The sequence below is a fragment of the Triticum aestivum genome, chromosome 2B, assembly GCF_018294505.1.
Source record: "Triticum aestivum cultivar Chinese Spring chromosome 2B, IWGSC CS RefSeq v2.1, whole genome shotgun sequence".
NCBI classification, from domain to species: Eukaryota; Viridiplantae; Streptophyta; class Magnoliopsida; order Poales; family Poaceae; genus Triticum; species Triticum aestivum.
The window spans coordinates 78,335,427-78,348,717 of NC_057798.1; the positions used below are offsets into that span (position 1 = coordinate 78,335,427).

Consider the following 13,291-nt stretch of genomic DNA (forward strand, 5'->3'; position numbering starts at 1 on the left):
GGGGGCGGCGACGGGGACGGGGGCGGGCCCGGGGCGGCGACGGGGACGGGGGCGGCAACAGAGACGAGGGCGGCGACGGGGACGGGGGCGGCGACGGCGACGGAGACAACGGAAACAGAGGAAGAATGAAAATTTCGTAAGTCGAGTATATATATAAGGCACCTTTAGTACCGGTTGGAGCCACCAACCGGTACTAAAGGCCTGTTTTGGCCAGACCAAGCGGCGGGAAGCGACCCCCTTTAGTACCGGGTGGTGGCACAAACTGGTACTAAAGGACCCCCCCTTTAGTACCGGTTTGTGCCACGACCCGGTACTAAAGGGGTCACGCTGCCACCCCAAAGTTTAGTCCCACCTCGCCGGGCGAAGGGCAGTCGCACTGGTTTATAAACCCAGCCACGGCTACCACTTCGAACTCCTCAATATAGCTAGCAGGCTTGTGGGCCTAAACTCCGCGCGCTGCCCTGTGAGTCTGCTGGGCCTTTAAGGCCTGTAATTACACACCTGTGGCCTATCAGGCCCACAGGGCAGCGCCCCAATTTTTTTAATAGTTTTTTTCTTTTCTTCTTTATTTTCTTCTATTTATTTTTGCGTAGTTTTTTGTATAGTTTTTTCTTTTCTGTTATATTTATTTTCTCCTATTTATTTGTGAGTAGTTTTTCATCTAGTTTGCCAAAATTCAACATTTTCAGAGTTTATTATGTAGTGATTTTCAATTTCACGGTCATTTTGTAAACGATTGAAAAATAGCAAATATAATTTTTTTTTCTTTTCTGCTTTATTTTTTCTTCTATTTATTTCTGAGTAGTTTTTTCTTTTCTGCTATATTTATTTTCTTCTATTTATTTTTGAGTAGTTTTTTTATATAGTTTTTTTCTTTTCAGCTATAGTTTTTCTTTCTTTTCTGCTATTTTTTCTGTTAGTGCCCGTAGTTTTCAAATTTGAATAGTTTAAATTTTGAATTATTTGAAATTAGTGTGAATTTGTTTGCACATAAAATTTCTTCGCGTTTCAAATGCCAAAACACATAACTACCCTAACTATTACAGAGATTCCCCTCTTGGTGCGAAACACAGAAGAAAGTGATGATAGCTAGTGAAGCCGATCACATCCCAGATCTTTGGGTGTGAAACTTTTTCTTCGCGTGTGTCCCTTTGCGCCGTAACCATGGAAAATCTTCATCATTTAACGGGATGCTCGGGTCAATATTCACTGTGAATGGAGCAATTTCATCAAACTTTTCATAATCTTCTGACTTGTCTGTCTTGTCATCCACTCCCACGATGTTTCTCTTCCCAGAAAGAACTATGTGCCGCTTTGGCTCATCGTACGATGCATTCGCTTTCTTATCTTTTCTTTTTCTTGGCTTGGTAGACATGTGCTTCACATAGAAAACCTGTGCCACATCATTGGCTAGGACGAATGGTTCGTCTGCATACGCAAGATTGTTGAGATCCACTGTTGTCATTCCATACTGCGGGTCTTTTGTTACCCCGCCTCGTGTCATATTGACCCATTTGCACCAAAACAAAGGGACCTTTAAACCACGTCGATAGTCAAATTCCCATATGTCCTGTATATAACCATAATATGTTTCCTTTCCCGTCTTGGTTTCCGCATCAAAGCGGACACCACTGTTTTGGTTGGTGCTCTTCTTATCTTGGGCGATCGTGTAAAATGTATTACCATTTATCTCGTACCCTTTGAAAGTCATTATATTCGAAGATGGTAATTGGGACAGCAAGTACAGGTCATCTTCAATAGAGGTGTCATGCATGGTACGTGTTTGCAACCAGCTGGCGAAACTTCTGGTTTGTTCACGTGTAATCCAATCATCAGACCGCTCCGGGTGTTTGGAGCGTAGCAAATTCTTGTGTTCATCCATATACGGAGCCACCAAGGCGAAATTCTGTAAAACTGTGTAGTGTTCTTCAGTGAGAGAATGTTCGTCCATACATATTATTTATTCCCCTCCTAGCGTGCCTTTTCCATCCAGTCTGCCCTTATGCGGCGATTCAGGAACACCAATCGGCTTAAGGTCAGGAATAAAGTCAATACAAAACTCAATGACCTCCTCATTTTGATGGCCCTTGGAGATGCTTCCTTCTGGCCTAGCACGGTTATGAACATATTTCTTTAAGACTCCCATGAACCTCTCAAAGGGGAACATATTGTGTAGAAATACAGGACCCAAAACGTTAATCTCTTCGCACAGGTGAACTAGGACGTGTGTCATGATGTTGAAGAAGGATGGTGGGAACACCAACTCGAAACTGACAAGACATTGCACCAAATCATTCTGTAACCTTGGTATGATTTCTGGATCGATTACCTTCTGAGAGATTGCATTGAGAAATGCACATAGCTTCACAATGGCTAATCGAACGTTTTCCGGTAGAAGCCCCCTCAATGCAACCGGAAGCAGTTGCGTCATAATCACGTGGCAGTCATGAGACTTTAGGTTCTGGAACCTTTTCTCTGCCATGTTTATTATTCCCTTTATATTCGACGAGAAGCCAGACGGTACCTTAATACTGAGCAGGCATTCAAAGAAGATTTCCTTCTCTTCTTTGGTAAGAGCGTAGCTTGCATGACCCTGATGTATGCCGTATTCTCCGTGCATACGTTGCTGGTCCTCCCGTGCCTCGGGTGTATCTTTTGTCTTCCCATACACGCCCAAGAAGCCAAGCAGGGTCACGCAAAGATTCTTCGGCACGTGCATCACGTCGATTGCGGAGCGGACCTCTAGGTCTTTCCAATATAGCAGGTCCCGAAATATAGATTTCTTCTTCCACATGGGTGCGCGTCCGTCAGCGTCCTTTGGAACAGGTTGTCCGCCAGGACCCTTTCCAAATATCACCTTCAAATCCTTGACCATATCATGTACATCAGCACCAGTACGGTGGCGAGGCTTCGTCCGGTGATCCGCCTCACCTTTGAAATGCTTGCCTTTCTTTCTTACGGGATGCCTGCTCGGAAAAAATCGACGATGTCCCAGGTACACATTCTTCTTACAACTATTCAAATATATACTGTCGGTATCATCCAAACAGTCCGTGCATCCGTGGTATCCCTTGTTTGTCTGTCCTAAAAGGTTACTGAGAGCAGGCCAATCATTGATGGTCACGAACAGCAATGCCTTTAGGTCAAATTCTTCCTGTTTGTGCTCATCCCATGCATGTACACTTGTTCCATTCCATAGTTGTAAGAGTTCTTCAACTAATGGCCTTAGGTACACATCAATGTCGTTGCCAGGTTGTTTAGGGCCTTGGATGAGCACTGGCATCATAATGAACTTCCGCTTCATGCACAACCAAGGAGGAAGGTTATACAAACATAGAGTCACAGGCCAGGTGCTATGGTTGCTGCTCTGCTCCCCAAAAGGATTAATGCCATCTGCGCTTAGACCATACCATACGCTCCTTGCGTCATCTGCAAACTCCTTCCCGTACTTTCTTTCAATTTTTCTCCACTACGACCCGTCAGCGGGTACTCTCAACTTTCCGTCTTTCTTATGGTCTTCTCTGTGCCATCGCATCGCCTTGGCATGCTCTTTGTTTTGGAACAAACGTTTCAACCGTGGTATTATAGGAGAATACCACATCACCTTGGCAGGAATCTTCTTCCTGGGGCGCTCGCCCTCGACATCACCATGCTCATCGCGGCTGATCTTATAGCGCAATGCACCACATACCGGGCAAGCGTTCAAATCCTCGTACTCACCGCGGTAGAGGATGCAATCATTAGGGCATGCATGTATCTTCTGCACCTCTAATCCTAGAGGGCAGACAGCCTTCTTTGCTTCGTACGTACTCTCGGGCAATTTGTTGTCCTTTGGAAGCATATCCTTTATCATTACCAGCAACTTTCCAAATCCCTTGTCAGATACACCATTCTCTGCCTTCCATTGCAGCAATTCCAGTGTGGTGCCCAGCTTTTTCTTGTCACCTACGCAATTCGGGTACAACAATTTTTTGTGATCCTCTAACATGTGCTGCAACTTCTTCTTCTCCAAATCACTTGGGCAGTTTCTCTTTGCATCGGTAATGGCCCGACCTAGATCATCAACGGGCTCATCTGATGCCTCTTCTTCAGCTTCTTCCCGCATTGCCGGCTCAGCTTCTTCCCGCATTACCAGCTCAGCTTCTTCCCTCATTATTGTATCATCGTATTCAGGGAACCCATGGCCAGGATAGCTGGCGTCATCCTCTTCTTCTTTATTGTCTTCCATCATAACCCCTCTTTCTCCATGCTTGGTCCAAACATTATAGTGGGGCATGAAACCGGACTCAAACAGGTGGACGTGAATGGTTCTTGACGTAGAGTAATTGCGACCATTCTTACAGCCAGCACATGGACAAGGCATAAAACCATCCGCCCGCTTGTTTGCCTCAGCCGCAAGCAGAAAAGTATGCACGCCCTCAACGAACTGGGGAAAGCATCGGTCATCGTACATCCATTGCCAGCTCATCTTCATTACACAACACCGAATAGACCAAATTAATACAAGTTCATACATAAAGTTCATACAACACTTAAATACAAATAAATAACTCTCTAGCTAAAGCATTTAAATGCAACAACAAATGCGATCAAGATCGCAACTAAGGTAACAATTGATCCAACAGCATAATGATACCAAGCCTCACTATCGATGGCATATTTTCTAATCTTTCTAATCTTCAAGCGCATTTTCTCCATCTTGATCTTGTGATCATCGACGACATCGGCAACATGCAACTCCAATTCCATCTTCTCCCCCTCAATTCTTTTCAATTTTTCTTTCAAGTACTCGTTTTCTTTTTCAACTAAACTAGCGAGGTGACCCGCGCAATTGCGCAGCTAGATTTTCTATATGTTGTTATGTTATGCATGTATTTTTCTTATTTTGAACTACATGTCTGTAGCCACAATACATTGATGTATTAAAAAAGAAACACCGTAACAAAGAAAATCCACTATTTTTGCTTGACTAATCACGTATTTGTTTGTAGATTAACATCCATAGTTAGGAACTATGACTATACACAGTCTCCTTAGTTGGCACTTTTATGTTGCTAAGTAATTAGAAACACATATTAAGGCACACTTCAGTACGATGCTTCCTTAAACCCTTAATGAATTCTAAATCATGAAGTATTAAACTTAAACATGTATGGCTCATACATAAACAATGTTTTTTCATCATGATTTGTGGAACCACATGCATTAAGAGGCATCTAAATGCATCCACATCTTACAATATAGTTTCCTCTATCGCTGCCAACCTAGTTCAATGTAGTGTGTACTCATACAAAAATGCCGAAATTATATCACTTCGGCACTCGCATCATCACTTGTGTTTGCTTTCATGCGCTCGTGTTGTTTGTATCTACTTATATTTTTCCACACAACTAAAATAACTTATTACCCATTTGCGGTTGGAGATTACAACATTTACTCCTACTATCACGACATTGTGTTACTTTTCTCATAAAATCTGATGAGTGAAACATATGTTGTCTTACACGATGTCAAGAGCACCTGCTCATAGATAAATTTCCATCTCCAATCGACCACTTCAATATTTTTATGACCATGATGTCCGTTGGTGACAATTAATTTATGACCGATTGTGTTCGTCTACATTATGTCATTTTTTAACCCTTTTCATATACTTCGAAACAAATGCATGTCCATTCATTCTAGGTATAATATACTAATGTTTACCAACTATTCCGCTACATACTGTATGGCATGGAATTAATACCATTAAATTTGTTTTACCTTTATTGAGATTTAAATTTTAGTGTCAGTTTATATTTTCTAGAATTTATTTATTTATTAATCCTAGTTGAACTTTGTACAAACGCAAATTATCAACTTGCAAATGAAATCATTTTTTGACTGTCTATATATTAAAATATTTGAAGCATTTATTTACTTAATAAGATGTTGTATATTACGATTTTAGGGGTTTCATATCAGGTTCATACAAAATGAATTTGTTGATACTTTATGTTTTGAATTCTATCAGTATAATTGAGTTGTATTCTATAATTCAACTAATATTTTTCATATAAATTGGTTCCTCAAATGTTGTTATTTATGGATTATGCATTGATTTCATCCAAAAACACGTAGCTAACTTTCATATATTATTCGATTCAATCTGAAGGTAACCATCTCATTTGCCCATTAGCTTCTAACATACTTTATACATGTTGACTTATATTTTAAGATGATCCCAAGCGCATAATCTCGAGGAACATTTTTCATGTGAATATGCTTCCATGAGAATATAGTTATATTGTTGAAGAGAAGTTTCCTGACAGCTAAATGATCAAATTTTATAAATATATCTGAACAGTAAATGGTAGAGAAGTTAGACTACAATCATCCTTCTCAATCAAAGCTCTTATGATTTAGTAGTTAATTTGACACCAAAATATGATCACCATAAAGAAGGGAACCGGGTTATGTATTTTTTAAATCAGATATTTCTGCTCACATCAGCAACACTATCATTGTACGCAGAATTTTAATTGAGTTGGTAACATCCGCAATGCTATTTTTGCTAAGAATTTGCATCCGCGTACAACATAATGTGTTGGTCGATGGTCTCCCAAGAGGCTAAGTATTGCTTTCCTACTGCCACCTGGATGGCCGGTGTGTACGTTCTTATTTTTTAACTGGCGTGTACGTTCCTGGTCTAGCTTATCTTTGTTTCTCTCTCAAAAAAAAAGAGCTTGTCTTTGTTAATTCCTCTTCTGGTTTTACCTTTTTTTCTTTCAAATCGGATTGCGTTGGCTTGGTCGGCTTGTAGTTTTGCAAGTCTCCATCTCCTGTACGTTAGCTCATTACAACTTTATTTTAAAGTGGCTCATGATAATTCTTGCATGGGTCCATCGATCTCTAGTACGTATGTTCATTGCATCATATGTGTCCGTGTGACCCTGTTCTTTTTAGCGGACGTGTGACCGTATGTTTTTTATATGGTATATGTGAGCCTATGTGTATATACGTGACAAAACAACATATATTTGGTTACGTTAAGAACTTTTAATCAGGACCATTGTTTTAAATTCTATTATATATATTCTTTAGAGATTTTTTTATTTCTAGAGTCCATTGTTTACACGTGTGTTTTTACCAAGAGAATATACCAAAGCATGTTGAATCCGTTTGGCACTTGGGCTATTGACTAAAAAACTGTTCGGCTCCTCTTTTTCTGAAAAAGGAACTCTTCGCCTATGCCTTTGTGCCCCATGTACGTGGCCTTTTCTTTTCACCATGTTACACATCACCAGGTTATACATGTGTTAGGGTTACGTAAATTTGTACCTGTCTTTTCCAGGTACGTCATGCACTTTTCCTTGGAAGATACATGTCCGTTATCGTGACAGGCCAGTATGCGTTTATACATAATATTCGTATGTAACGTTATATCATTAAATCTCAGCTTATATCTATTATATTAAATCTCAGCTTATATCTATTATTTTATGGTTGCGTTTATACATAATATTCGTATGTAACGTTATATCATTAAATCTCAGCTTATATCTATTATTTTATGGTTGAGATAATTTAATCTGTGTGGATGAATGTGGTGCCTTATTTTACTCTTGTTTTAATTATATAATAGAAGATTTAACCTCTCGACAATAGGGTCGGTTGGAATTTCTGATTCACATACCTCCTAGATAAAAATATCTATGTCAACTTGATGGGCATAATTTGTCATAAACACGAAATGCAACAAATAGTTTTAAAAGAGAATATACCACATTCGAATCATAACAAGGATGAGGGCCGACGGGGACGGATATCAAAACCATGGCACTATGTATAACAAATAACGTACGGGTAAGATAATTATTATACGAGTAACTATATATCCAAATCACACAAACATCAATTTTTATATAAAATTTCATGAACAAGAGGCTCACCACAAGGTGGTGCCGGCGACGGGACGGTGCGGGCGATCGACGGTGGTTACGACGGAGATTTAGAAGGCACTAAGTAAACCACACCTACATATGCGAACTAAGTGTTATTTTAACCTCAAATTGCATATAAATCAAATACTAGCACATATATATATTTCCTCCCAAATTACTAAACTCACAAATTAATAACTATATAAAGCATTGCAAGAGCTAATCTAGCAATGAGAGATGAAAGGACAAAGTTGCTAACCTTTGTGATCATTTGAATGGATGGGAGCCTTCAAATCTTGACAAATTTTGGACAAAATGTGTGATGAGCTCGAGAGGAAGAGGGGAAGAACAAAGAGGAGAGGGGAAAGGGGAAGAACAGAGCGAGCTCGGGTGGACGAAGGGTTTATGTAGGACGACCTTTAGTACCGGTTCGTGCCAAGAACCGGTACTAAAGGTGCTGGAGGGGGCCCAGACTGACAACATCCTGCCACCACTCTCATTAGTACCGGTTAGTGGCACGAACCGGTGCTAAAGGTTAGCCACGAACCGGTACTAATGAGAGCGGCCCGGCTAGCCGTTGAAACCGGCACTAATGTATACATTTGTGCCGGCTCAAATACAAACCGACACTAATGTACTTCACGTTTGACCCTTTTTCTACTAGTGCTACTTGGTATCTGGATCCATCTTTTCTTCAGTTTCATCTTTGGTTTGATGCTGAGTACGATGATGGACTTGGGTAGTTCGTGGAGTACGAGAGGATGGTGTACCTGGACGCGGACATCCAGGTGTTCGACAACATCGACCTCCTGTTCGACCTCGACAACGGCAGCTTCTACGCCGTAATGGACTGCTTCTGCGAGAAGACGTGGAGCCACACCCCGCAGTACAAGATCGGCTACTGCCAGCAGTGCCCGGACCGGGTGGCGTGGCCTGAGCGCGAGCTCGGCGTGCCCCTGCCGCCGCTCTACTTCAACGCCGGCATGTTCGTACACGAGCCCAGCCTCGCCACCGCCAGGGCCCTCCTCGACAAGCTCGTCGTCACCGACCCGACCCCCTTCGCCGAGCAGGACTTTCTCAACATGTTCTTCAGGGACGTGTACAAGCCCATCCCGCCCGTGTACAACCTGGTGCTGGCCATGCTCTGGAGGCACCCTGAGAACGTCGAGCTCGAGAAGGTCAAGGCCGTGCACTACTGCGCAGCGGTACGTCTTTGTCATCGATTTTCTCACAGTTGATTCTTAATTATGAATTTATAATTGATTTTTCCATGCCACGCACTATGCAGGGTTCGAAGCCGTGGAGGTTCACCGGCGAGGAGGCCAACATGGACAGAGAGGACATCAAGATGCTCGTGAAGAAATGGTGGGACATCTACAACGACGAGGGCCTCGACTACAAGGCCAGCGACGAGACCACCAACCAGCTGCTACGTGGAGCTCTTGTTGAGGCCGGCGCCGTGAAGTACTTTCCGGCACTCTCGGCCGCGTAGGCTCACTGCATGCCGGCGTTAACCCGGCTGGGTCGTCGCAGAATGATTAATTAAGTGCTAGTATCAGTTAGGGGATTTTCGGTAATGAACTTCACTACAGTGTCGAAGTATGGATCAGGGTCGATCTACACGTTTTTTTGGTATTGTAGATCAATCTAGTCCGCGTTTCTTGTTTCAGTTTGCACGAAAAATAGAGGCGTGTACACCATGTATAGATCTACAGGTTACGTACGTGTATTTTGCGTGCTTAAATCAAAGCTACTGCAAATTATTGTGCATGTTCTTATGAATGCCACAAGGCTCTGTCGTCTCTGCGTGAGACCGCGCCGTATGAGTTTTTGCGGGTTACGACGCACAAGATTAGCAAAAAAGAGTAGTCCCTCCGTCCCAAAATAAATATCTTAGTTCTAATGTAATTTTATATTAAAGTTAATATAAAATTAAGACACTTATTTTGAGACAGAGGGGTATAAAAAAGGTCTTATATTTGATACAAAGGGAGTAGCATTTGCAAAGATTAGAATTAGTGGTAGCCAGAGCCAAATCCGTGGCCGCTCATCCAAAATGGATCTGTCTTTTGATCCGCGCGCGTGTCCTCATCGTGTCGGGACAGACTATTCGTAGCCTGTGAGGACGCGGCGGCTGTGCCTTGCGCCTTTGTCCACGACAGTAACAGCTCGGCCCCGGACGGTGCTTCCCTGTTCTGGATGGCCGGTGCGACGAACGTTTCGGCATCAGTTTCGGCATCACGACCAGCGTGTCAAAATCGTACCGGTGGCGCGTCCACGTCGGCAGTGGCGGAGCTACGTTGAAGGCTGCAGGGGCCTTGGCCCCCCAGCCTTGGTCAAATGCGTGAAAGAAATTCTTTTGGGGGAGAGAAAGATGAGGAAAAATAGTGTCTTTTGGCCTGCTAAACATCCATATTTATGGTTAGCCCCCCCTTCCCAAAGGTTCCTACCTAGCTCCGCCACTGCACGTCGGTCCGGCCGGTGCTGGCCAACGTCCGCCGAGTCGTCCACGTCGTGATCGCCCACATGGGGCAGGTATATCGCCGACCAGCACCTTATCCGGAATAAGACGGTGACACCGACTACAGTTATTGCATGCTATTAGTTCAAAGCGTTTGACACACCGGCTGGTTTCATTGGTGGCACGGAACGGGCCACCTGCCAGTAGTACGTGTACGTCGTCCCGCTGCCTCGGCATGAACAGACCGACTGACACACGGACCGCGGACGGACGACGCGCATGGCCGCCCAAGCAAGCTAGGTAGGCACAGTAGCTGCTGGTGAGCGTGCCGGTTCTGACTGAAGAGGCCATGAATGTTTCCCCGCATACGTGGCGGACTGTGGCAGTGTGGCTGTGCCCAGTAACCTCGTCTCTTTGCCGCTTATCGCAGCATCCTATCCGTAACTGCGTCCACCGTTACCTTAGCGTACGTGCACCAAACGGTCCATTTAACCCACGATCCCTTTTGTCAGTGCTACGTACCCTAGTTTCGAGAATTTCGAACCAGCCACGTACTATCTCTGGACAAATATATCTATATTACTTCCTCTGTAAACTAATATAAAAGCATTTAGATAACTAAAATAGTGATCTAAATGCTCTTATATTAGTTTACGGAGGGAGTACTTACAAAAGAGCAAACATTATCTTTTCTAAATACACCTCGTAAAACATACACGGATATATTATCATCGCATGATTAGTCCCACTAAACTCAATCTAATGGCTAGCCTTATCCTAATATGTTCTCCGTGTGCACTTAGCAATTTACATTGACTGACTGTACTCTACCGTGAAGAAAAATATAAAAGTCCACACCTGGTGAATTAGGAAACTAATCACGGGCGCATCTAATTATTAGAAAACTAATCACAAACGCATGCATCCTATTATTAAAAAACTAATCATGGACGCATCCTATTATTATGAACATAATCAGGAACGCATCCTATTAGAAAACTAATCACGGGCGCATCTAATTATTAGAAAACTAATCACGGGCGCATCCTATTAGATAACTAATCATGAACGCATCTAACTATTAGAAAACTAATCGCGAACGCATCGTATTGTCTTCTATCAGGGAATCGCGATCGCGAGTCGCCTGCTGTCACCAGACCACCACCCACGAGAGCCACAATGGAAGACAGGCGAGGAGGAGTTGCGGCTTCCTTTGAACACACACACGTGCCATCGCTTCGTCTTCTACCTGGAGGCCAGGTCACTCTTCTATTGACTGCAACGACTTCGTCCACGTCCTGGGCATGCTCTCCGGGAACCATCGGCATCCGCGTCGACTTCAGCTCCGTCCACAACACCCACACTGACAACCACCCACCGCTGACGTCCTTCAAGTGGGGGCAACGCTGAGTATCCTGGACCGGTATAAGCAGGCCAAAAAATCGAGTGGGGGCATTCGCCCCCACAGTCATGCATGTTGATTCGCCTAGTCGCCAACCATATTCGTCCACAGGACGGCGCCAGGTCTCGGACACTGCGCAGCAGGTGAATCTAATCATGGCGCCATCTCACTCGCCCGAAGCCACCGCCGACTCCCTTAGCTCTGGCGCGTGCTGCTCCATTGGACACGCTTGTCCAGTACTCACGCGTGGACGACGTCGTCCAAAGACATCCTACCTTCGTCGGACGCTGGAACTACCCACGCCCCGGTGCGTGGAGGCGCCGCCTGAAAGCTGGACAACTGACTCACCTGCGTCGACAATGCCGCCCAGCTGGTGAGAGGACACGGTCGCCGCGGAAGCTCGCAGGCCTGAACGACGGAGACGCTCGCCTTCACACGAACGCGCCGCACACACGCACTAATCAGGTAAGTACCGAGTGTTGTTTTTTTACTGTCATCGCTACCTCGCCGGTGGTGACACATCTAGAAGTACAGGAACTAGAGATGAGGTAATGAGAAACAGAGGAGCGCTGGAGCACACGCAGTTGGGTTTCAGGCAATCATTGCCTTCTTTCTTTCTTTATTTTTTCACTAATTTTCGCGTACCTGCAACAGACATCCTTGCTTTTTTAAGAACTGACTACCGGTTATTACATGGCCAACTCACGACTACACAGTGAACTCACAGACAAATTGGCTGAACAAGACCTTACGTTTCACCCAAAAAAACCAAGAAGTTTTCATAAGTTTTAGTGGGAAAAAACTAAAGTTCACATAAGTTTTACTAAAAAAACCTGAAGTTTGCATAAGTGTATCTGTTTATCCAGCAGATACATGGCAATTTTATACAGTCCTTATCTACAGTCCTTATCTACAGTTGAGTTAACATGTTTTCCTCATAGAAAACTTGGACCACATATAAGAGAAGCAAAAAATGCATGTTGATTATGATGATGACGAATGTAGGATATTTTGTGGTCATGGTAAATTCTCATATCATTTATTTTATTTCATCATTGCACTCTACATTACATATTACGCACGACCACTTTGGTAGAGGTGACGAGTTCGCATCATACAGAGAGACCAACCATGTTTCTCCGAATATCTTGAATCATGATCCCTATGACTTCATCTCAAAAAGTACTTTTTTCATTTGACTATTTCCTGACTTGAGAGGTAAGGTATGTTTTATCCACTAGAGTTGCTAAAATTGGAAGCATGTCTGCAGTTTTTTTCTTTCTAAACCGGTATTTGTTGGCCTTTTTTTGCCACTGTTATTCTTACAAGTGGTAGCCTACGCATGTTGAAGACCATTTCCAAATTATTTATCTTCGTATCATTATTATTACAAACTGAGAGGATATTTGTTCTATTGTCAAAATTTTAGAATGTTGAGCCCTTAAAGAAATGTGTAGTACTCAAGTAACTATTCCAAGTTGTCATATTAATGCTTTTGTCCAGTGA

At 43.3% G+C, this 13,291-nt stretch overlaps 1 protein-coding gene across 1 annotated transcript in view; it reads left to right on the forward strand.

Moving 5' to 3' along the window:
• The window catches only part of LOC123040540 (galactinol synthase 2-like), a 16,228-nt gene extending 6,814 nt beyond the window's left edge, over positions 1-9,414 (forward strand). Inside the window, exons 2-3 of the mRNA XM_044463354.1 lie at positions 8,666-9,127; positions 9,211-9,414. Coding sequence (XP_044319289.1) covers positions 8,666-9,127; positions 9,211-9,414 — 666 coding nt within the window. The remainder of the gene's footprint in view (positions 1-8,665; positions 9,128-9,210) is intronic.
• Positions 9,415-13,291: the final 3,877 nt, after the last annotated feature.